We start from the raw sequence: 26,117 nt of genomic DNA, 5'->3' as shown, positions 1-26,117 counted from the left end.
TATGTAGGGTTGCCTCCAACTAAGTTCTACTTAGAATAGACCCACTGGAATTAATGGATCTAAGTTCACCATGTCCATTAATTTCAACGAGCCCATTCTGAGTAGGACTCACACTGGACACAACCTTTAGTAGTTACATTTTAAATTGGGCTTTTTCTGAAGTACCTCATATATATTACCACATTTTATCAATCTTTTATACATGTCTACCCAGAAGAAAGTCCCACTGAATCCCATTTGTGAAACAGAGAAAACATGCAGAATTGATCTATGCTGACAAACAACAGCTGATGTTTGTCTCCAGGGAATCCCTGGGGTTCCTCAGTAGATCGGTGAGAAAAAGTTATCTCCCACCACAACAGGACATTCCTTGGAATGTGCTGACATAGATGGGTCCTAGGCATGCCCTGAGGTGCACTTGGTTCACACAAGATGACAGTGAGGCCCTAGCAAGATAGAGTTCCACAGGAAACAAGATGGCACCCAATGTTTCGCCCCAGACTCCTTTGCGGTGTACAAGGTACTCCACCACAGATACAGAGGGTTCCTTGGCAGACAAGTCAATGTGAAAAGAGTTCTTCAAAGAGCTGGAAACCACAGTGAGGGGGGCTGTAAATATTTTTAGGAAATAAAAAGACAGCTGTTTTATTGATTATTGTTTCTTTCTGGTTTTAAATTCATGGCATGGAAGCCAACGTTAGCAGGGTAGGCCCATTGAAATTAATGGAGATGATGAACTTAATGCCACTGATTTCAGTGAGTCTATTCTGAGGCAGCTAAACACAACCCATGCTAGATTGTCTGTGACTGTTGTATACCTGGAAGCTGTAATGGTTTTACTCCCCCCCCCCAAAAAAAAAACAGTTTTAATAAATCTTCCCTGGGGGAGAGGAACTCTCTGTGCTCCCAAGCAGCACCCTAGCTGGGAAGAGAGATTGAAAAGGTATTGCACTGCAGGTCTACCGACAAGATAAAAGCCACCCAGAAGTAACGTGCACTACAAAGTAGGGCTCACCTCAAAGGAGAGCTCGTCGGATGCCTGCGCCGTGTAGCGTTTTACCACATGGGCAGCTGCAATGGCAGGAACATTGATAGAAGCTTCCTCATTGACCAGCAGTCGGTTGCCATGGTTATCAATCTGAAATAAAGGGGAGGGGGAGAATATACGTGAAGTGGGTGAAGCCTTGGAATGTTCTGTGGGTGTCATCCAGAGATACAGGTGTTAAGAAAATTCCATCAGAAACTGAAATAAGAGCAAAAATTCCCACGCTTTGCATGTTCGTCAGAGGTCAGGAACAGAAATCACACGAGCAAATGCAAGCAGCATTCAGTACTGTACTGTTGTGCTTCTAGTCTGCAAATGTTACGTAAATTATTACACTATTTGCTGAAATGTTTTTGTCATTTCCCTTCCACTGAAATCAATTGCTTTATTTAATTACACACGTTTCAGCCGCAGCGGATAGCAAGATGAATAGCGTAGGTTTTAGCGGAAGTCCAACTGTAGCGGAACAGAAACAGCACTGATTGTGACGGACCCAGGACGGGATGAAAATCGTTACCTCCTTACACCCCTAATCCCAGCGTACAGTAACCAGGTCACACCATTCACATGGGGCTTCCATCTCATTTTCTGCTAGATTTCCGCAACAGGCAGAAATGGGTACCTGTGGAGCCCTTGAAAGCAAGATTAAGATTTCTAGCACCCTGGCAGCATCAGTGGTTTACTCTGTGTAGTAATATTACCTACTTATCTTTTCCGCAAAACATTCCAAATATCTCAGGCATTTCACATACATTGTTTAAGACTTGTATTTAGCTGCTTAAAACACACACACACACAAAATTATATTGCACAGAACTTCATTAGATCCTATATGAGAAATTAAAATAAAAAGAAATACACAAAGCATATTTCAGCTTGCAAATGATACAGCTGCATCATCCACCACCACAGCTACCCTCACTGTTCCTCACCTCCATCCAGGTGAGGACCGGTCCACAGTTGATGTTGCTGTCCACAATGGCTGACAGCTTCTCCAGGTACTGTGAAAGCATGGGCACCAGCAGCTGGCAAAGGAGAGAGAAAACATAAGGTGTCACTGGCATATCAGCTCCCTGATTCAGTGTCAACGGAAGCCGACAACTACTTGAGAACAGATGGTAACAAGATGGGCACTTAGGAAACACCAAAGTCTGGAAGTCTTTGGCAATGCTGTCTCTGAGCATATGCAGAGTGCTTATGACACAGTAACTTGCAGCAGGTCCCCCACCTATTAGGTATGGTGGGGGTAGTTTCTTGGAATTAAAAGACTGGTAGCCCTCGGTATCAGATAGCATTTAATTTCATTATTTGTTATTACATTTACAGTGGTACCTTGGTTCTCAAACTTAATCCGTTCCAGGAGTCCATTTGACTTCTGAAACCGTTTGAAAACCAAGGCTTCCAATTGGCTGTAGGAGCTTCCTGGAACTCAAGCGGAAGCCGAGTTGGGCATTCGGCTTCCGAAAAACCTTCACAAATCGGAACACTTACTTCCAGGTTTGTGGCGTTTGGGAGCCGATTTGTTTGGCAAGTAAGCCATTTGTGAACCAAGGTTCCACTGTATTTCCATAGCAAGGTGGAATGCACTTCACAATTTTATCCTCACAACAACCTTGCAAGGAAGATTAGCCCAAGAGGCAGCAGCTGGTCCAAGGTCACCCAGTGAGCTTCATGGCTGAGTGAGGATTTGAACCCTGGTCTCCCAGGCCCTGTGAAACACTCTAACCACTTGGAAGGGGCCACAAGGATCATCTGCTCCAACTTCCTGCAATGCAGGAATCTTTTGCCCAACGTGGGGCTCAAACCCACAACCCTGAGATTAAGAGTCGCATGCTCTACCAACTGTGCTACCAGGGAGAGTGACCATCTTGTTCTTCGCCTCAGGCAGCAAAATGTCTTGGGCCAAGCCTATAAATCAGGGTAGACTAAGATTGAGAAAGATGTCCAATCTCCATAGGCAGTGCGAATTCCCTGGACAACTTATATACTAGTCAGTACTTGGAATTCTCTTGTTTCCAAATGTGGTGTGGGGAAGAGGACATGCAAGATTCCTGTGTTTGGCATAACTCTTGCCAATGCATGCCAGAAGCCAAGCCACAGATAGTCACACCCTCCTCAAAACACTCCCCACGCACCCCTCAAAATGTCTCCCAGACAATCACCTCAGGGTGGGCCCGCATGTGGCTGAGGGGCGGCAATTCGGGAAGCTGAGAGAAGCGCCTGTCGAAGATGCAGCAGTGGAGGTGGGCATCCAGGGTGCGGAATTCCTCGTAACTGCGGTGCACTTGCCAGCTCTTTCCCTGCAGGCAGAAAGGCAAACACTGAGGAACAAAAAAGTAAAAGGTTGGGCCCTAAGAAAAGTTTAAAAATCCATATACGGCCAATATCTTTAGTTGGCTTAATAAATATATTTAACCTACTATGAATTCAGAACCATGCAGGTAGAAGAGGGAGGTAGACAGCTGTTGAGCAAACCCAGGGTCAATATTTTTGTGTGTGAGTATGTGTGTGTGTGAGAGAGAGAGAGAGAGAGAGAGAGAGAAAGAATATGCTTGAATTGCATTCGCAAGGCCCATCCAAGCCCAGCATTACCACAAAGCATCCCTTGAGCAGATGTTTGGTCAATGCCAGGAAGGGATCATCATTAACACCTGTCCTGGGCCTTTAAAGAATTACCACCCATCCCCGGTGCTTTTATCAGTGCCAGACGGCTGGAGACACTCTTTTAAAATTCCCCACAATGCCTCACAGCGCTGCTACATCAGGGGCAGTGTGGGAAATTTTAATGGCGGTTCTCAGACCCAGCTGTTCCACCTCTGAAGGGAGCATTGCTGTGGCTGCTGCTGCTGCCTGCCCCTGCCACCAGGTAAACCCACGGATGAAGGAGGCATTGTGGGAAATTTAAATGCTGGCTCCCAGACTCAGTTGCCAGTGATGATTGCTGCAACTTCCTGCAGCCCCAGCCACAGCAAGTAAGCCTGACAAGGATGGGTCTCCCAAAATTTGTTTGCTGAGGGACCCCTCAAACCTGGAACTGCCCTGGTCTCTGTACCAAAAGTTCAATGAACGCAGCAGAAACCAAGGCCCATGGGCACAATCCAAACACACAGACAACATCCCAGACATGCGTTGAGATGGTGATGCAGCGTGCGGCAGTTGTAAAGGAAAAAAGAAAAAAGGCAAAGTCCATGCTAGGGATTAGGAAAGGAACTGAGAACAAAATTGCCAATATCATAACGCCATTATACAGTTCTATGGCATGGCTGCATTTGGAATACAGTGGGACCTCGGGTTACAGACGCTTCAGGTTACAGACGCTTCAGACACTAACCCAGAAATAGTACCTCGGGCTAAGAACTTTGCTTCAGGATGAGAACAGAAATCGTGTGGCGGCCCCATTAGCTAAAGTGGTGCTTCAGGTTAACAACAGTTTCAGGTTAAGAACGGTCCTCTGGAATGAATTAAGTACTTAACCTGAGGTACCACTGTACTGTGTACACTTCTGGTTGCCTGGCCTCAAAAAGGATATTCTAGAGTTGGAAAAACTTTTGAGAGAAGGACAGTCAAAATGGTCAAGGGAACTGGAGCAAGTCCCTTGTGAGGAAAGGTTGCAGCGTTCGGGATTGTTTTGGCGTAGAGAAAATGCAATACGGCAGCGATAAGAGGACAAACAGATCAAAAATTAATTGAAGAATGAGACTGTGTAAAGGAGTACATGAAAAAACATTGTTCTGGGATAAATATATCGATATGCAATGAATAAAGTTTACAGGGTAGAAATATTGAAGAAGTGGATGGAAGTGGAACAAAAACAAAGCAATACGAATAAAAGAAGATTAAGGGAAGGAGGTCAGACATGGGTGGAGGGAAGACTATGTTTTATGTATTTTTGGTGTGTTCTTTTTATTTATTTTTCTTTTGTGTAATTTGTTATTTTTCTTTTTTTCCTTGTGATATTGTTTGGTTTTTGTTACTGCAGTTCAATAAACCGTGTTGGTTTCAGTTTATAAATAAATAAAAACTTAACAAACAAACAAAAAGGTGGCATGAGAGAAGTGCATGAATGGCATGGAGAGAGTAGATAGAGAAAAGTTCTTCTCCCTTTCTCATAACACTAGAGACTCGAGGGCATCTAATGAAGCTGAAAGTTGGAAGATTCAGGACAGGCGTCAAAAGCCCTTCCTCACATGGCTTGCAGTTAAAGGCTGAAATTTGCTCCCATAGGAGGCAATGATGGCCAAAAACGAGGATGGTTGTAAAAGAGGATTAGACAAATGCAAGGAAGATAATAATTGGGTGCCATAAGAAAGCTGCAGAGATAGTGCAGGATAGTGCACACCCCGGAAATGATCTCTTTCAGCTTCTGCCTTCTGGAAGAAGGTACAGGGTTATAAAGACTAGGACTAGCCGCCTGAGAAACAGTTTCTATCCAAATGCGATTTTGGTTTTAAACGCAGTGTAAGGTAGTCTCTATGTTAGTATATTGTATTTAATTATGGGGCATCAGAGTTTTTAGGGGGTTAACCAGGCTGGGATAGCAGGCTTGTTGGTTTTTGAATGTCTGATGTAGATTTCTTCAATTTTGTTGTTCTGTATGGGACAATGACAATAAAGATTATCGTATCGTTGTCTACAGCTAATATGCACTATGGCTATGTTCTCCCTCCAGCATCAGAGGGATTATGTCTGAGTCCCAGTTGCAGGGAATCGAGGGCGGGAAGAATGAGTTTGCACTGAGGTCCTGCTTGAGAGTTTCTCACAAGCATCTGTGAGAACAGGATGCTGGACTAGCCAGGCCTTTCGCCTGGTCCAGCAGATTTGGTTAACTGAGCAGGACTATAGAACGGGAATATTCCAGGTTGGCGGAACTCATATCAGCCTTCATACAAATATATCCCAGGGTGGTTCACAATTAAGAAACGACAATTACATACAATTACATAATTGAAATAAAACAAAACATGCAGCACATAATTAAAATGGAAGCACAGCACAACTTCAGATTGCAGAATGGGTGGCCAGATTATCTAACATTTAAAGGAAACTAGGCCTTTCCCTCAGTATCATCAAACAAGACACACAGAACGCTGACTCCCCTACAAACCTAAACCTGTTTTATACCTATTTAGCAGTCGATTAACCATGATTCCTGGTAATCGTAGTACAGTAGGGAATTAAGAATTTATCAGAAACCTCTGACACCCCCTCCTCAAAGAGCTACAATTCCCAGAATTCCCTGGGAACGAGCATTATGCCTACTTAACAAGCCAACCCATCCAGTTTAGCATGCTGAAACCCATTGCACAAAACAATATCTACCTCTGCACTGGATCTGACTGCAAGTGTGTAGGGCAGGTATAAACCTTGGATAGATTAGAAACAATTTGGAGTCTTTTAAAAAGTAATTGGCTTTGAAATAATTCAAACTGTCAAGTTAAATTGTTAAATTTTTTAAACTGAACTATTTTTTATGCTTTCATTTCCAATTTAACTGCAGTATAAAATAATGTACTGATGGGTGAACAGCTGCCAGTTACCTAGTCAGCTGACAACTCGGCTCAAGAATATAAGAAGCAAATCCAACCAAATCCAGCAGGTTTTGCCAGTTGACTCCCCTTCCCCCGCCCCTTACCTGGCAGGTGACCTGCACATCAAACAGCACCTCTCCCTCCTCCAAGTGACTGAGATTCTCATTCTGCTCAGGTGCAAGCTGCAGCTGTGGGGAGAGAGAAAATTTAAGTGCCCCTTGCAGCAGTGGGGAGGCAGAACTACCCACCTGTCCTGCCATTTCCCTTCCCAGCCTGCCCTAGGGACTCAGGTGCCCAAGGTAACAGTTCCTCGATCTCCCAAGCCCTGTGAAGAAAGCAGGGTAGCAAACGTACCTCGATGTGTCCAAAGTCAAGAGCTTCGTAGTGGAAATGAGCACATTCGGTCAGCTTGGGGAAGTGGCCTCGTGTGATGGAAAGTCTGCAGGGAAAGAGAGATACCGTATTTTTCACTCCATAAGAAGAGTTTGGATTTGATATCCCGCTTTATCACTACCTTAAGGAGTCTCAAAGCGGCTAACAATCTCCTTTTCCTTCCTCCCCCACAACAAACACTCTGTGAGGTGAGTGAGGCTGAGAGACTTCAGAGAAGTGTGACTGGCCCAAGGTCACCCAGCAGCTGCATGTGGAGGAGCGGGGAATTGAACCCGGTTCACCAGATTACGAGTCCACCGCTCCTAACCACTACACCACACTGGCTCTCTAAGACCACTGGCTCTCTAAGAGACCACTGGCTCTCTAAGACTCACCCGACCATAAGACGCACCTAGTTTTAGAGGAGGAGAACAAGAAAAAAAATATTCTCTCCCTCTCTGTGTAGCGCCTCTCCACGGCTTCAGGGATAGCTGTGCCAAGCCTCTTCAGGGGAGGGGGAGCGTTCTTCCCATTGCCCTGAAGAGGCTTTGCGTGGCTATCCCTGAAGCCAGAAGAGCAAGAGGGATCGGTGCCCACCTGGCACACACCGGTGCACACACATCTTGCTCTCCTGGCTTCAGGGATAGCTGCGCAACCTGCATTCGCTCCATAAGACGCACACACATTTCCCCTGACTTTTTAGGAGGGGGAAAGTGCGTCTTATAGAGCGAAAAATACAGTAGGTCTATGTAAGAGCATGAGTTATGTTGCTATGGGTTCTAACTCTTGAGTTTCAAGCCTTAGGTAAAATACTAAAAAGCACCCTCCTGCCATATGCAATAAAGCCATTGTGACATTCTGAGCCCAACCTCCCTCCCATGGGTGTCCATCGCGGGGGGCGGGGAGAGGGATTTTCCTCCCCACCCTGCCCTAGATGAACCAGAATCCTAAGATTCCCAGCTTGCTTGCTTTTTTAAAAAGAGCATAAGGCTGCATATACACTGTACCTTAAAAGCACACTCAAAGCACATTCCCGCCCGCCCGCCCCCAAAGAATTCTGGGCCTTTGCAGGAAAGAAGGCGCCGTGACCTCCCTGCCAATTTAGATACAATGACTGAACTGGAGGCCCCTCGACTGACTTCAGGTCCAGTGTTGGACCATTTCGATCGGATACTCCCTACTGATGTGGATAGATTCCTCCAAGTTGGTAGGCCCACCACCTGCCTCCTTGATCCGTGCCCGTCTTGGCTGATTAGGGAGTGTCCAGATGTTGCGTGGAACCCCCTGGTTGAAATTATCAATTTGTCCCTTGACATGGGGACATTCCCAGGAGAACTGAAGGAAGCAGTGGTGTATCCACTCTTAAAGAAAACTTCATTAGATCCCTTAGACCTATCCAATTACCGCCCAGTTTCAAATCTTCCATACCTGGGTAAGGTAATTGAGAGAGCGGTTGCTGAACAGCTTGGTAGGTTTCTGGAGGAAACATCGGCATTAGATCCATTTCAGTCCGGTTTCCGTCCTGGTTTTGGGACGGAGACGGCTCTGGTTGCCCTAACAGATGATCTCCGTAGACAACTGGATCGAGGCGGGTCAGGACTGCTGATCCTTTTAGATTTGTCAGCAGCCTTTGACATGGTCGATCATGATCTTCTGGACCACCGCCTCGCAGACGTGGGGATACAGGGCATAGCCCATAACTGGTTGTGCTCTTTTATCTCTGGTCGGGGACAGAGGGTGGCACTAGGGAGGGAAATGTTGTCGTGCCACTCCTTGGTGTGTGGAGTGCCGCAGGGCGCAATTCTCTCCCCGATGCTTTTTAACATCTTTATGCGCCCCCTTGCCCAGATTATCCGGAGCTTTGGGCTGGGCTGTCACCAATATGCTGGTGATACTCAGCTCTATCTGCTGATGGATGGCCACACCGACTCGGCCTCTTACACACTCACCAGATGCTTGGAAGCTGTGGCTGGATGGTTTCGTGGGAGCCGATTGAAACTAAATCCTTCGAAGACAGAGGTCCTATGGCTAGGTCGGGATGGCATGGGGATGAGGGACCAACTCCCTTCTCTTGCGGGGGCCCAGTTAGTGCCATTGCCTTCCGTTAAGAGTTTGGGTGTAGTCCTTGACGCCTCCCTTTCCATGGAGGCGCAAGTTACAGCAACAGCCAAGGCAACATTTTTCCACCTTCGCCGCATCAAGCAGTTGGTCCCTTACCTTTCCCGCCCCGACCTGGCCACAGTGATCCATGCGACGGTCATCTCCAGGCTTGACTACTGTAATTCGCTCTACGCGGGGCTGCCCTTGAAGCTGTCCCAGAAACTCCAGCGGGTACAGAATACTGCAGCGAGGCTCCTCACGGGGTCTCTGCCATGGGAGCATATTCACCCAGTGCTTTTCAAGCTGCACTGGCTCCCGGTGGAGTACAGGGTCAGATTTAAGGTGCTGCTTTTGACTTTTAAAGCCCTTCACGGCCTAGGACCCTCGTACCTACGGAACCACCTCTCCTGGTATGCCCCACGGAGAGCCTCAAGGTCCATAAATAACAACACCCTAGTGGTCCCAGGCCCTAAGGAAGTTAGATTGGCTTCAACCAGAGCCAGGGCCTTTTCAACTCTGGCTCCGGCCTGGTGGAACGCTCTGCCTCATGAGACCAGAGCCCTGCAGGATCTGATTTCTTTCCGCAAGGCCTGTAAGACAGAGTTGTTCCGCCTGGCCTGTGGCTTGGAGCCAATTTGATTCCCTCCCTCCCTCTCTTTCTTTTTTCTTTTCCTTCTCCTCCTGTGATGAGGCTACATTTTAATATTTTAATGTTCCATTATTTTAATGTTGTATTTTATTTTTGTTTTTAAGTTGTAATAATTCATCTTGTTTTTATTATTGCTTGTAAGCTGCTCTGAGCCCGGCCTTGGCTGGGGAGGGCGGGGTATAAATAAAAAATTATTGTTATTGTTATTGTTATTGTTTTATTGTTATTGTTATTGTTATTATTCCAATGTGTTTGAAAGAGTATTGTGCGTATGCAGCCTAAATTCCTAGCATTTGTAGAATCTCAGATAAAATGTACACACGCAATTCTTCTCATTTTTGTATGACAGGAACTAGCCTGCTCCCCACCCCATAAACCAGGCTTCCTCAAACTCGGCCCTCCAGATGTTTTGAGACTACAATTCCCGTCATCCCTGACCACTAGTCCTGCTAGCTAGGGATCATGGGAGTTGTAGGCCAAAAACATCTGGAGGGCCGAGTTTGAGGAAGCCTGCTAAACATTCCTGTGGAAGCCCATGCATCTTCCTCTCCCCAAATCCTACACTTGTTCCCTGCCTTGCCTCAAGCCCTCTCTCTGCAGGCCTTTTCCCTGTCATTCTAATTCCTTTAGCTTGCTTACGTCAGACACTCTCAGCCCAGATCTGCGCCATACAATGAAACCAAATCCAGTGCACATTTACAGTACATGTAAACTCCTCCCGACAACTCTTGAGAAACTACCATTTCCCCCTCACGGGGCTGCCGTTCCCTTCACAAACTACAGTTCCCGGGATTCTTTTGGGCATTAAACCTATGCTGTGGGTCTGCCCTTAGAGTTGTTCGGCCTTCATCCTACACGCTTCTTCCTCTCAAGCCATGTCCAACAGCACTGCTACTAGCATTGCTTTCTAGCAGCGATGCTGAACGTGGCTCAAGAGGGGAATAAACTTGCAGCAGGGGTGGCTGAAGCCAGCAACCACCCATACATCCCCTCTCACATTAAATTGTGGGTGGGCACTCACTCAAAACAAGACCGTAGTCTCTTTGCCCTATGTTATATCTGCAGGATAGGGGGCAAGAGCGGGCGAAGCTTTCCACAGCAGAGAAATAAAAAAATGGCGCCTGCAGATCAAACAGCCACACCTTTTAGAGCATATGGTCGCCAACTTTCTGAAGTCGTCCCTGCAGCCTCTAAACCAGGCTTCCTCAAACTCGGCCCTTCAGATGTTTTGGCCTACAACTCCCATGATTTCTCCAGTAAAAATAGGGAAATACTAAGGAAAAGTGGGATATTCCGGGATAAAATCAGAAACTGGGACAGCTTCTGCATAAGAACTTCTAACAATAGAGTCTCTTCCACCAGGCATAGGCAAACTCGGCCCCGCCAGATGTTTTGGGACTACAACTCCCATGATCCCTAGCTAGTGGTCAGGGATGATGGGAATTGTAGTCTCAAAACATCTGGAGGGCCGAGTTTGAGGAAGCCTGGTTTAGAGGCTGCAGGGACGACTTCAGAAAGTTGGCGACCATACGCTGCCTCTCAGTCCTGGGGGTTGAACCTACAGTCCTGTAATGCAACACAGCCTTGGGCCTGTTTTCATCTCTCTCTTTCTCTCTCGATTTTACCTCTTGGTTGGCTTCCCCTTGATGTTACTGCTTGCATTTCCCAGCGAGCGGACTTGACCTTCTCCCGTTGTATCAATGTTGTCCGTGCTCCGGGCCTGTGCAGTCAAAATAAGGAAGGTATGGATAAATATTGACACTTCCGAGACTTCTTCCCGCAGCCAAAGCAAAGGCAGGGGGGGGGGAGAAGTTATCCAGGGATCACTCTTCAGGCTCAGAGCTGGCCTGCTACAATTCCACCCTGCAGCTAAGTCAGGGATCGGTTGGCAGACAGATTTCACAGTATCTTCGGCAGATAATCGCAGGAACCTCCCGAGTTACAAAAGGATACAATGGCTGATCTCCCTGTACAATGCCGGTCCCTGACATTCTATACCAACAGCATCTTTAATAGATGCCATCCAGCTTTCTCCCTACATCGGCTGCCACATTATCTAGTTCAGTTTCCCAGTTTGTCGAGATACGTTTTATTTTGTCAACCTCTCTTCAAGGACTGTTTGCAACCCCCCCCCCTTTTTTTTTAAATCGCTGCTTGGTTTGCTAGCAATACTTGTCATTTCCCCACCACCATCCATATAACTGATTTAAAAAAGGAAGAAAAAGTAACGTCGTTAGACATAACATTAGCCCCTTCGTTGGATAGCTCAAAAGATATCACAGGACACTGCCTGGAAGACTGAGAGACCTGCGATCATGTGACATTACGCATTTCAGATGCTGAAACACCCAAAACAAAATAAAATAATCCAGAGTGGAATTATACAATACCATAGCCGATCCTGTAAAAGACCACAGGTCTATATATAGGGGCAGCGCTGAAGCAAACCTCCCTGAATGTTCTTTTCATATAAATATATATGTACATTTCAGTTTTTCAAAAATATTTTGACAAAAATACAATCTAATATTTTCCAACAAATATGTATATTTTTACTTTTCCCCACTCCTTTTGTGGTTTCTTATATATATATATATATATGTATATATAAATTGTAATGCTACAGCTCCTTCATTATTCCAATTATCTTTCAGTGATTTGGGGACTTCATTACTCCAGTTATTAATTACTCCCTGGCTATTCTTTTGCATTAATTTTAACTGTTTGGTTTAAATTAATCCTGATAATGAGTTTATTTGTGTACAATAACATTTCATATAATCCACAAATCTCCCCCAGTCTTTGATTGTTCTCGTATATAAATAAGGTGAGCTTGGCTAGTCAAAGTCTGCTCGTCAGTCTTGGTGGGACAACTCAGGCCCCAAATACCCGAAAGACCACCTCCTTTCCTATAGACCCTCTTGCGTGCTAAGATTGGTGGCATACCCTCCAGCATTTCTCCAGTGAAAATAGGGAAATACTAAGGAAAAGTGGGATATTCCGGGATAAAATCAGAAACCGGAACAGCTTCTGCATAAGAACTTCTAATAAAAGAGAGTCTTCCACCACACATAGGCAAACTCGGCCCTCCAGATGTTTTGGGACTACAACTCCCATCATCCCTAGCTAACAGGACCAGTGGTCAGGGATGATGGGAGTTGTAGTCCCAAAACATCTGGAGGGCCGAGTTTGCCTATGCCTGGACACTGTGAAACAGGTCCTTCCATCAAGAAGTTAGTGTTTACTCAAATTCCCCTTTCTTGTCATTTGAACCCACGGATTAGAATCCTTCCTTCTAGAACCTTTTTTCCCTGGCAGGCCTGCTCTAGATATAAAAAGCGAGTGGAGGCCACCCACCTGTCAATCACATGACATCACAATGACATCAGGCAACAAGCGTCTTTGGAGGCACGCTGGGCGTGTCCCATCGAGGAGTCTTGCTAAAGAGTCTGAAATGGAGGGGGCTCAATGCAAACCCCTCTGTGATCCAAAATAGCTCAGTCAGTAGAGCATGAGACTCTTAATCTCAGGGTTGTGGGTTCGAGTCCCACGTTGGGCAAAACATTCCTGTATTACAGGGGACTGGACTAGATAACTCTTGTGGTCCCTTCCAACTCTACGATTCCATGAAATGTTCCTTTGAAGCAATGCCAATACTGGCCTCACTCCTGATGCTGCGTCTGATGTCAGACGTGGGGAATGGCCTGGTGGGCCAAAGTTGGCCCGTAAGCCAGAGGCTCCCTTCCCCTGCTGAAAATAATTTTGTTTCCTTTATGTGACAGCCCTTCAAATATTTGAACATAAGACAAACCACTGGATCGAGCTAGTGACCCATCTAGTCCAACACCCATTTCTCACAGCAGCCACCCTGAAATATACTCAGAGTCGCAAAGTGATTTCATGCTCTTTATTCAGCTCATAGTGGTGAGGAGGAATGAATGAAAGTCCCCTCAAAGTATCTGCTTTATATACATTATTTACAAAATGGGCTGCACATGATTGGCTAATTCCGGAATTCTACTGTAAGCCAATCAGGTTGTGGATTCACTTCTATCTGGAGCATGATTGGGTGGTTCCTGCCAACCAAACATACTGCTGTATGTTCTAGGACCAATCAGACTGCTGCCTTTTGGATCCTATTGTTCTAGGACCAATCAGACTGCTGCAGTTTGGATCCTATTCAACTCAGTACATAACACACCCAGATACCTGAGTGAAATCCTTAAGCAGGATCCGAGCACAAGAGCACTTTTCCTTCCTGTGGTTTCCATCAATTGGTATTCAGAAGCATTACTGCCTCTGACCATGCAGGGAGAGCACAGCTTTCATGGCTGGTAGCCACTGACAGTCTTATCTGCCACGAAGATGACTATCACATCACCCTTTCGTCTTCTCCAGGCTAAACAACATACCCAACTCCTCCAACCTTTCATTTTAGGGCTTGGTCTCACCATCTCCCTTGCCCTCCTCTGGGCACTTTCAACTTTGTTGATTTTCTTCTTCAACTGCAGCGCCCAGAACACAGTGCTCCAAGGAAGGTTAGAGGACAATGGTCTCCCTGCTTCCTATGATCTGGACACAATACTTCTGCCGATGCAGCCTAGAACAGCTCAGAGCAACAAATCCACATCTCTTCCTCTCTCCCCCAGTCATGCGCTGTGAGGCAAAAAGTTATGGGGTGTTGTCGTTGCGTCCGGTGTTCCCCTGCTCCATTTGGTCAGCCTCCTCAGCTAGCGGAGGTGGGGGAACTGAAAATGATGGTGCTTTGTTTAATTACGACACATTTCTAGGGGAGAGAAGATGCGAGGCTGGTGGTTTTGGAGACGGCCACATGGAAAAGTTCCAGTTTTACACAAAGCCTGTTGTGATTCAGCCCAGGTGCCTGCTCACAGCGATGAAAAGCACGGCAGTCAATGGAATAACACTCCTCTGCAGGAGCAAATTGAGTCATCCTCCATTTACTCAGTGCCAGGAGCAATTCAAAGAACTCATTTTGCCCTATCATGCTTTCAATGGCCTGGGACAAGCATAGCTCAAGGACCACCTTCCTCCATGCAGCCCTGCCTGTCTACTCAGATCCTCAGCTGACTTGCCCCACCTTGGTAAGTCAAGCAGGTGACAACCACGAATAGGGATTTCTTGGTGAAAGTACCTCACCTCTGGAACACCCTCCTCAGAGATGTCAGCTACCTCTTACTGAGGGCTGTATCCAACTAAGATTTACTCAGAGTAGACCCATTAAAATTGATGGCTCAACATTAACCATGTCCATTAATTTCACTGATTCTATTTTGAGTTATGACTATCATGGAATAAATTACTTCACTTTAATCCTTTAGTTAGGGTTGTTGAGGATTTTTTGGCAAAGTTGTTGAACTTCCTTTACAAAATCTTTTTTAAAACAACCACAAGTTTTTCAGCTGGTTTTTTTTATGAAATTCACCAAAATCCACACTGCCGACATGGGCTGCCATATGTCCAGATTTTCCCAGACTGAATACCGGCTATGTCTGGGAAATTCTGGACATGTGGAACCTCTTCTTTAGGTATAAAAAGACTTGTATTTTTACAGGAATTTACCTGAATGAATTGATACTACAATCTTCTGCTAATTTCACTGTTGCTCTGTTTTGTTTGTGCTGTTTCTTGGCTGTAAATAAGAACACAGGAAGTTGCCTGATACAAAGACGGTTTTTCTCTCAATTCTCTATGGGCTGTCGCAGCGTTCTCCAACCTGACGCCCTCCTGATATTGTTACACTACATCTACCATCGGCCCCAGCAACCATGGCTGGCAGTCAAGTACGGGGCGAGTTGTAGTCCAGCAACAACTGGAAGGCACCAGGTTGGGAAAGGCTGGTACAGGGACCACATTGGGACAATCAACATATCAGGTAAATCAGATATTAATAAGACTGCAGATCGTACCTGCAGTCCATTCGCTCTTCCCTAACGTCAGCGAGCTAACAAACCAGAAAATGCATTCCAACCACAGCAGTTTTTCCATTTTGTCAGAACTGGAAAACTATAGTGTCCACCCTTGGGAACTAGTGAGAATGCAATTTTGAATCAAGATGGCGGACTGAACCTTTCAAAACTGCCCTGACATTTTCTTGTTTCCTTGTTATATTAGACAGATGGACGGACGGACTACCAGCCTTAGCCCTGGCATTGCTTGGGAATTCTACCTAAATACTTTCATCGCAGACATCGAAAGCTCACTTCCAGTCCCTACAGATAGACTGACAATCGACACAGCTAACTAGGTATCGCACACCTTCCTGAGAAACTTTGCAGCTACTCAGAGGAAACATAGGAAGGTGAAATCAACCAGGGCAGGTTCTTTGCCCATCTAGTCTAGTTGTGCCTGCCCTTAGAGGTAGTGGCTCTCCAGGGTCTGGGGCAGAGTCTGCTACCTGACCCTTTTAGCTGGCGATGCCAGCAGATATCGCATCTGGGGCCTTCCGAAAGTAAAGCAGATGCTCTACCACTGGGCTATGCAATGACAGCTCCCAAAAGCATCCCATTGTTCTGGACCAGACTACAGCTCCCGAGCAACCCAAAGACACAGGTTGGTAGCAAGCACAAAGCTCAACCGCACACCGCAGCAAGATTGCGCAAGCAGTTGACTGGCAGCAGGGAGGCTGAGATCTGCAGCTATTTTGTCACCACCAGGAATCCAACAGGCATCTGAGCTGCCCTTGTGACTTGTGGTGAGGAAATACCCGAGTGTGCACTGTGGAGGATGCTTTTGGCTAACGCATGCTACAACAGGAGGAACGCTGTTGTGCGCTGGGATGCATGATCAGCTGAGACGCTTTTTCCCTTTCCTCCACTCATGCTCCTTGCCCCAGGACCCCCTCTACTTCTCTATTTCCTCTCTCCTACAAAGATCTGCTTGGAAACTCCCCCTCTGATTAACCCTCAGCTGGAACATGGGAAGCTGCCTTCTACCATACCAGACCATGCACCCATCTGGCTCAATATTGTCTATGCTGACCGGTAGCACCAGCTGCTCTCCAGGGTTTTGGGCAGGATGCCTTTCCAAGCCCCACCTGGAGATACCAGGGATTGGACCCAAGGACTGAGCCATGCCCTCTTCTCCAAAAACCTTCCCTCCCAGGAATGAGTAGACTGCCATCAGCCCTTACAGAAAACCACAGGGTGGGCCATCCAAATGCAGGCATTATCTGCCATAGCTCCAGAAATCTGGAATGCCTTCCCTCTGCCATAAGCGAAGCAGAATCCATCAGTTGATCTAGGTAAGGTAAAAAAGGTAAAGGACCCCTGGATGGTTAAGTCCAGTCAAAGGTGACTATGGGGTTGCGGCACTCATTTTGCTTTCAGGCCGAGGGAGCCGGCGTTTGTCCACAGACAGCTTTCCGGGTCATGTGGCCAGCATGACTAAACCGCTTCTGGCACAATGGAACACCGTGGCGGAAACCAGAGCGCATGAAAACGCAGTTTACCTTCCCACTGAAGCAGTACCTATTTATCTACTTGCACTGGTGTGTTTTCAAACTGCTAGGTTGGCAGGAGCTGGGACTGAGCAACGGGAGCTCACCCCATCGTGGGGATTCGAACTGCCGACCTTCTGATCGGCAAGCCCAAAAGGCTCAGTGGTTTAGACCACAGCGCCACCTGCATCCTTAGTTGATCAGACATTTTGTAAAGGCATATGACCCATGATGTGCACTGGTGGTGCAATGTTTGACCCTCTCCCCTGAATAGCAAGGACTTAAGAATATAAGAACAGCCTGCAGGATCAGGCCTGCAGTGGCTCAGCTACTTCAGCATCCTGCTCAGGCTAGTGGTCCATCTAATTCAGCATCTTCACAATGGCCAACCAGATGCCTTTGGAAAGTCCACAGGCAGGACCTGAGAGCAACAGCATTCTCCTCTCCTGTGATTTCCAGCAACTCGCATTCAGAAGCAAACTGCTTCCAGGTAGCCTTATAATCCTTCATAGAATCATAGAACTGTAGAGTTGGAAGGGACCCTGAGGATCAGGACTGCAATACCTCAAGGACTGCCTCTTTCCATATGAACCTACCCAGACTCTGAAATCATCTTCTGAGGCCCTCCTTCGTGTGCCTCCTTCTCGAGAGGTCTGGAGGGTGGCAACATGAGAATGGTCCTTCTCTGCAGTGGCTCCCCCTCTGTGGAATGCTCTCCCCAGGGAAGTTAACCTGGCGCCTTCATTATACACCTTTAGGCGCCAGGCAAAAACGTTCCTTTTTAACCAGGCCTTTGGTTGATCTGATTTACATCCTATGCTATTTTAAAAGGTTGTCCTTTTTTAGAGGGGGGCGCTTTATTGGGTTGCTGTTTTTATTTTGACTATATAATTGTGGTTTTTAAGTCGATCTTGGTCTGTGAACCGCCCTGAGACCTCCGGGTATAGGGCAGTACAGTGGTACCTCGGGTTAAGTACTTAATTCGTTCCAGAGGTCCGTTCTTAACCTGAAACTGTTCTTAACCGGAAGCACCACTTTAGCTAATGGGGCCTCCTGCTGCCAGAGCACGATTTCTGTTCTCATCCTGAAGCAAAGTTCTTAACCCGAGGTACTATTTCTGGGTTAGCGGAGTCTGTAACCTGAAGTGTATGTAACCTGAAGTGTATGTAACCCGAGGTATCACTGTATATAAACTCAATAAATAATAATAATCCCCATCAAATCCAACCCACTAGACTATGCAGCTGTCCCACACAGGGACTGAACCGGCAACCTTGGGGTTATCAGAAACATGCTCTAACCAACTGAGCTATCTTACCCAGGGCATGAATTTGTCTACTCCTCCTTTAAAGCTATCTGACTTGGTGGTCACGACTGCCCCTTGTATGAGCAAATTCCATAGTTTTACTATGAACTATGGGAAGAAGCGCTTTCTTTTATCTGTCCTGAATAGGTTCATATAACGCCATTAAGGATTGAGCTTTGTATGGAAAGAGTCTCTTGCCAGACTGAAACGCTCACACGCAACAGGAGGGCACGTTCACAGATTCCCATGGCAGAAGGGCTGTGGGGATGGCTTGCAACAGCTGATCATAGTAGAGAGTCTAGCACATGGCTGGTAGAATGAACACCCCCATGTAGACAATCATCATTAGCTCTGTATAATATGGGTAAGAATGCACCTTTCCAGCCATCTCACTCAGTTCACTATTTCAAAGATTTTAATGCCATTTTCTGGGTCCAGAAGGCAGACATCAGCACAACAAAACACAAATTGTTAAAAAACAAACCACAATCTAAAGCAAAAATAAATAAATTAAGAAACAGAAGCAGTTGAAATAATGCAGAGCACTACATATTTTAAAGCAGCTTGAAATAAAAAAAAGGTTTTCTGAAAGCAGAAGAAGTATTAGCTAAGGCTAGGTTGATCTGTTTGCGGTTTCTCTTAAATTCTCATTTTTCCAGCCTTAAGTTCGCTTCTCATATTTCCACATCAGTTTGCACGGTTGTTTTTTTCAATTCTCATGAAAATTCATCAGCATTTCAGTAAGGATTTATTCTACTACTACTACCACTATTGATTGAATTTATATACCACCCTATACCCAGAGGTCTCAGGGCAGTTCACAGAACAAGATCAACATAGAGAAAATTATGCAATTCTGCCCAATGCACACATTTTGCAAAGGAATTTCCCCTAAAATAATGCACTTTGTATGCTATTTTTACTAATATAAGCATGTATATGCACACTTTACCCTAATGTTCATATTTCTGTAATTTTTTTGGTTGACAAGCTGCTTTGTAAAATTCAGAGACATGTCGGTTTTGGAGGGCAGCTGTGTTTGGTTTGCATATTATTATCGGTATATTTTGCCAAGTGAATCAATCTTATTCCCATCCCTGGTCTCCCAAGTAAGGGAGTTAGACAAATATGGGGCCACCACAAAAAAGTCTCTTTTTCTCATCTGCCAGTCTAACATACCATGATGCATGGTTCTCAAGACCCAGGCAGCTTCGTATTAGTACAGGCAGTCATTAAATAACTTTCAAATACTCTTCCATACTTTGGCTTAATGTCAATAAGGCTATAAACCTGTCTCTCAGTTAAACCATTTTAGTCTGCAGTGAAGAGAAGGGGCCTTATATGATGCCCACAAATAGAAAACTATCATTTAAGACAAGGTGGGTAACCTTAAACTACAATTCCCACTAGCACCAGCCACCCTGAGGAGCGGTGAGGGAAGATGGGAGTTGTAGTCTGACACCTGGTAGGCTACAGGTTCAGGGAAAAGGATAATCTAGAATCCTTTCATTGGCACCTAGGATGCTTCCAAATGGGGGCTTTGGGTCATATAGATAAAACACAAGGATAATTATTCATATTGTAATGCGATGGTTGGGACGCGGGTGGAGCTGTGGGTTAAACCACAGAGCCTAGGACTAGCCGATCAGAAGGTTGGCGGTTCGAATCCCCGCTATGGGGTGAGCTCCCGTTGCTCGGTCCCAGCTCCTGCCAACCTAGCAGTTCGAAAGCACGTCAAAGTGCAAGTAGATAAATAGGTACCGCTCCGGCGGGAAGGTAAACGGCATTTCCATGCGCTGCTCTGGTTCACCAGAAGCAGCTTAGTCATGCTGACCACATGACCCGGAAGCTGTACGCCGGCTCCCTTGGCCAATAAAGCGAGATGAGCGCCGCAACCCCAGAGTCGGTCACGACTGGACCTAATGGTCAGGGGTCCCTTTACCTTTACCTTTAATGCGATGGTTGGGTGGGTCGTAAGGGGGCAAGATGGGCTTACATTTTTTAATCAATACAAAGAAAGAATTGAGGATTCCCTGTTTGTAGAATTTCAGTGCATTTTCATACAGATGTCTGTTTCTGGAGCGCCTCCTGCACACTTCAGAAAGTGTTCATTCCAATTTGTAGCAAAGGCTTGTGTTCCCGGTGAGATTTCAGTGTTATCTGGAAACTAGGAACAAGAAGTCCCAATGCCTGATACGAAAACAGAGGTTTTTTCCAGGAGGCTCCCCCACAGAAATCCCACACTCGCCTAAGACATGGTGACTTCCCTTGACCCTCATCTGCCTTCCTCCCACAGCCCTGAATTAACAGCAACAGATCAAGAAAAGCTACCGCTGTCTCCAGGAAATCAAGCAGAAACTTCCTGCCAAGCTATTTTCCCCCTCTGGCGTGCATTTCAGGGGAAGTACCTCTGACTTAGCTCTGCACTTAATACCAAAACTGGCCTATTCAGCAGTTTTCAAAAATCTTTCTGTAGCTCAAACTCACAAGCAGGTTTTTTTTTTGCCTCTGTGACAAGCCAAGGGGCTGACCCTAGGCAAGCTGGTTTCTCCAGTTAAAAGGGAGCACAGGCTGGCAAATTTTGTTTAATTATTGCATCTATATCGCTTCTTTATTAATATCAGGCAGTGTTCTCTTTTTGGCACCTGCTTACAACATTTTTGTTTAGGCAAGCCTATCCAGACAGGTAGAAGTTATATCTGCTTTTATTTCTTCTTATGATTTTTATGATTATTAATATTAATATTTTTAAAAATTATCATTTATAGCCCACCCATTTGGCGGCTTACAGTAAATATAAAACATAATGAAACATCAAACACTGCAAACCTCCCTAAACAGGGCTGCCTTCAGATGTCTTCTAAAAGTTGTGTAGTTCTTTATCTCCTTGACATCTGATGGGAGGGCGTTCCACAGGGAGGGTGCCACTACCGAGAAGGCCCTCTGCCCAGTTCCCTGTAACTTAGCTTCTCGCAGTGAGGGAACCGCCAGAAGGACCTCGGAGCTGAACCTCAGTGTCTGGGCTGGACGATGGGGCTGGAGACGCTCTTTCAAGTATACTGGGCCGAGGCCGTTTAACCAACTTTTGAATATTTTCAAATACCTGTTTCTAACTGCTTTAATCAACAATTTTAATGTTTTATTTCATGCTTTTGTAAGCTGCTTAGAGGTTTTCTTACAATCGAGTAGTATATGGATTTTGTTTAACAATAAATATCATAAGAGGAGTAGGTGGGGCCTAGCTGGCTTGCTGGAATGAAAATGGAGCACTCCCCACTGCAACATTTTGTTGCCGATCCCTCTTGTAGTGCCATTCGTGAATTGGCCTCCACAGTCACTTACGGACTCATTGTTAAACCGTGTTTATGGAAGACAATCTTACTCAGCTACAAGTGATCGCCAAAGAAGAAGAAGAAGAAGACCACTGTTATGATACATCAATGCTACTAAGAAACCAGAGATTTGGCACAGATGTAACCCAAGGTCCCCTGATAACTAGAAAGTGCCAGAAACGACTAGATGCCATATACGGTAAATCAGTAGAGGACAACCAAACAATAGGACTGAGAAGGGAGGAATTTGTGCATCTTTCTTTCAAAATGGGTGACATAATGCCTGCTCTGAAATGGTTACAGCAAGTCCACACTAGCTACAAAGCTGAAATTTTTCATGCAGATGGCCCAAGGCATCCTGATCTCTAGAAAAGTGTGGAATAGCTTATTATTTGTGCATTTCTGTTGCAAAACAAGAGACAAGAAAAAGAAAACAATCAACAGTCCCTTTCACATTACTGGAAAGCCTTACTCTGGTACGCATTGCAACCAAAGACACCCATTTCTGCAAAAGCAGAGATAAACTTTGACACTCAAAACTCCTGACGTAGAGTTGCGTTAACAGAGGCCCACAGATAGGAGTAAAACCAGACACAACATGAGGTTCTGCTTTTCTTTCACACTTTCCCATCAGTCTTGACTTTGGAAAGCTTGCAGAGTTCAAGCTATATGTTCCCGCGGCCAATATAGCAAGTCAGCGCTGACCTCTTCTCAGTATCTCCAGCTTGTGAACCACACAGGGCAGATCAACACCATATATTTAAAGCACATTTGGTGCACATTTAAAACACTTCACTTATCCCCCACCCAGAATTCTGGGAGCTATAGTTTCATCCTCACAGAACTACAATACCCAGGATCCTTAGCAGACCGTTCCTGGGATCCTTTGGGGAAAGTCATGAGCTTTAAATGTTTTTTAAATGTATGGTATGAATCTGTGGTCCCTGGCGGACCAGAAATAAGAGAAGCAGGGAAGTAAAATGTGAGCACCCACCTCTGTGGCGCTAACCCAGAGATGACCTCCACTTCATTAATGGGATGTTAGCTACATTTGGACTGAACTGCGATGTGAATTTTAAACCATGTCTTTTCATCTGCCCTTAATTGTTTTTGAATGATCGTTGTTAATTATGTCGCAACCTGGAATTGTGTAATGAAAGGCAGGCGATATATAATTGCAAAGCACACTTGTTATTTATTTAATTTCTAACCCGCCCTTCCTTTCAAGGGAGCCCAGGGCAACAAACGGCCAAGCAATTAAAAGTAAAATAAATAAAAAACTTATGAAATATTTAAAACCTCTAAAAACAGTTACATATCCCCACAGCTAAGCCTTTCAAGGTTGCCAGGAACAGCATATTTCAGCTATCCGATGCTTGGGTGAACAGGAATGTCTTTAAATTCCTCCTGAATGATGGAGACAGACCCACCGCACCAGGGAAGACATCCGTAGATGGGGCACACCACCAAGAAGGCCCTGTCATGGGTCAATGCCAACTGGGCAGGAGCCAGTGGCAGTGGCAGGGCCACCAAAAGTGTCTGTTCTACTGATCGTATAGCTCTAGATAAATACAAACTGCATTCAACACATACCTATACTAGCTATCACATACGACTCAAGCAAACCTTCCTTCCCTCTCCCGACCACCCTGCACCCACTTTCGCTCTTGCTGCCTTTCTCTACCACCACCTAGCAGAAAAGTCAGGTGTACTGACTTTTCACACACGTTTGCATTTTTCTCTTTGCACATATGCAACATGGGTTTGTTTCGTTGCAGCTGTTCCTGGAGCAAATGTGGAAACATGATTTGTTTTCAATTTGTTTTTACAACTTCCTATTTATCAATCCGTCAATAAAAATCCTACGTCTTACTAAAGGGATTAAGGGGAAAGAGAAGCTAAGGGAGTGATGGGGGGGGGGGAGGTAAGCTGGCAGAACCTGGAGGGAATGGTAATGTCAAGCCTTGCATAAAAACACTGGCTATTCCTCAACTTGAAGCAGAGATGGGGAACTTGTGGCCCTGCAGTCGCTATTCAACTCCAGCTCCCATCAGCCCCAGCTGATGTCCAGGAATGGCGGGAGTTGTAATCCAACAGCACCTGAAAGCTTACAGGTTCCCCATGCCCAACTTAAAGGAATCTGGCTCAGAGCATTTGAAGGCAATCTGGGAGAAAAAAGACTGTCGCTCACGGGTGCATGTACACTCAACCCTACTTTCGCCTCCAGCAAAACAGGTTTTGCAGGGTTCTGCATCATTTCAAAACCCTGCAAGACCTGTTTGACCACAGAGAGACAGCATGTGAAGCCAAGCCTCTCTGTAGACAGTTCCAATTCCTTTTAAGCAAAGGGAAGCACCATCCATCTCCACTCAATGCCTCTGTTAGTCTGGTGCAAAACTGCTTGGAGCTGTAACAGACAAACACCACAAAGACACTGGTAAGTGGAACAGAGGTGATTTTTGTTTTTCGGGATTTCTTTCAGAATTGAGCGGATCAAGACTCTGTATATCTGTGTCCATCCGTCCCCCGCTGTGGCTACCAATGAGCCGGTCTGTTAATGGTGCTTCTGGTCCACCTATATCAACAGGGAATTCTTTCCCACTGGCCAGAAAGACAATGGCAGAAAGTAGCTGCTCCAACACACTGTAAATTGTGGACAGCATCATAGATCCCTCTCCAGGCTACAGTAGCCAGTGCTCCTAATCACCTAATTCTAGTCTTAATTGCCTGCTTCCTGACATTGGCTTTTCACCTTTTGTTTCTGGGGTTTTGCTGCAAATCCAGCTGCCGGGGCCTAGCAACGCTACTGCTGCTGCACTCCCAACAGTTGATGTTGAGTGAAGCAGAGAACAACCTCCTAATTATTTGGGGGAAGTTGTGGAGTGCATTTGTGTGTGTGTGTGATGTTCTAATTACAATGGATGAGGCACAACTCCTAATGATGGGGAGAAAGTGGTGGCGACGCGTGGGGGGGGGGGCGAAGAGAGTGGGTCGGCTGTCTTGGTGAATTATTGCGGTTGCTCTCTAGGGCAGAGGAATCTTCCCCCTTGCGCCACAGCGCTGATGGGTTGGCAGGGCGCATCCAAAGCGCTCCCTTGACCTAGATCTCCCCCAGTTTCAGGACTTGAGGGAGGGACGGGTTCCCACTCCCCGCAAAAAAATGCCACGGGAGGAGGGGGTGAGGCGGAGAGGAAGCCATCGGAAGAAAAATAAGGGGTTTTCATCTGACTTTTCCCCGTTCTGCATTTTGCTGAAATCTGATGGGGCGGGGGGGGCTCCCAATTTCACCTCTCTTTCCACCCCGCCCCGGCGAGGAGAGTGACGGGGCGCGGTGGTGTGTTCCTAGGGGCGCCCGATGTGGGTTTCGATGGTAACAGGTGCATGCCGCGCGAGAGGAAGAGAAGGCGCCCCCTAAGCCCGCCCCACATCTCTTCCCCCCCCACCCCACCCCCCAGCCAGAGAGAGAGAGAAAGGCGCCTTCACTTACCACCATGGCGCCGCGATCCTGATGTGCCCCGGCGGCGGCGGCGGCAGCCCGGGCCAGTCCCGGGCCGAGCCGAGACAATAGGGGAGGGAGCAGCGCGGCCGCCCGACGCCGCCAGCCGATCCTCTCCGGCCCGGCCCCTCGGATGCGCGTCCGTCCTCCTGCCCGTCTCCGGCTGGGGAGCGCCAGCCAGCCAGCCAGCTAGCGAGGCGATCGGGCGGGCGGGCGGGCAGGCGAGCAGAGCAGCGGCGGGGCGGGGAGCGCAGGCGGGCGGGGGCGGGATCAGGCTCGGAGAAAGACAGGGAGGAGGAGGAGGAGGGGGCGGCAGGGAAGGGGGGGGTGTCGATCGGCTGCTTGCAACAAAAGGGGCGCAAGGAAACGAGGTGGGGGGTGCAGGCGCGGGATCCGACGGGCGACCCCACACACACACACACGTCGCCCTTCCTCGTTTTGAACCCCGCCACCCACCCGCTTTTTTGTTTTTTTTTCCGCCGTGCGATCGCACCGAAGGGGGTTAAAAAACAACAACCCTGAAACAAAAGGGGCAGCTGGAAGGGACGGCACAAAGGGGCTACTGTTAGCCTGGCCGGCCGCTCTCCAACCCCCCCCCCTCAAAAGAGCTGAGCATAGATGGGAGGCGCCCCAACGTTTTCCACACCTCAGCCATTTATTATATAGGCAGTCCCCATCTTTCTTTCAAAAGGAGAGAATACATATACTGTATATATAGCTGAGGTTGGCGGCGGCGGGGAGGGGGGGCGACGGGGCACAGTTCTGCCTCGCCCTAATTCAGGAGATCTGCCCCTCGGGAACGGTAAATATAGAGGACCCAGGCGTCCTAGGAG

The 26,117-nt window shown here is 46.7% G+C and overlaps 1 protein-coding gene across 3 annotated transcripts in view; it reads right to left on the bottom strand.

Moving 5' to 3' along the window:
• ARHGAP33 (Rho GTPase activating protein 33) overlaps positions 1 to 25,517 on the bottom strand; it is a 51,319-nt gene extending 25,802 nt beyond the window's left edge. For all 3 annotated transcript variants that reach the window (XM_083626773.1, XM_083626775.1, XM_083626774.1), the window contains exons 1-7: positions 25,276 to 25,517; positions 11,320 to 11,414; positions 6,928 to 7,012; positions 6,678 to 6,761; positions 3,208 to 3,345; positions 1,978 to 2,070; positions 1,016 to 1,138 (exon numbers count right to left, since the gene is read on the bottom strand). In XM_083626773.1, the coding sequence (XP_083482899.1) occupies positions 1,016 to 1,138; positions 1,978 to 2,070; positions 3,208 to 3,345; positions 6,678 to 6,761; positions 6,928 to 7,012; positions 11,320 to 11,414; positions 25,276 to 25,281 (624 nt within the window). In that variant the 5' untranslated portion in view covers positions 25,282 to 25,517. The remainder of the gene's footprint in view (positions 1 to 1,015; positions 1,139 to 1,977; positions 2,071 to 3,207; positions 3,346 to 6,677; positions 6,762 to 6,927; positions 7,013 to 11,319; positions 11,415 to 25,275) is intronic.
• Positions 25,518 to 26,117: the final 600 nt, after the last annotated feature.

The sequence above is a fragment of the Podarcis filfolensis genome (genome assembly GCF_964270895.1).
Source record: "Podarcis filfolensis genome assembly, chromosome: 8".
Lineage (NCBI taxonomy): Eukaryota > Metazoa > Chordata > Lepidosauria > Squamata > Lacertidae > Podarcis > Podarcis filfolensis.
This window is presented reverse-complemented; position numbering and strand designations above follow the sequence as displayed.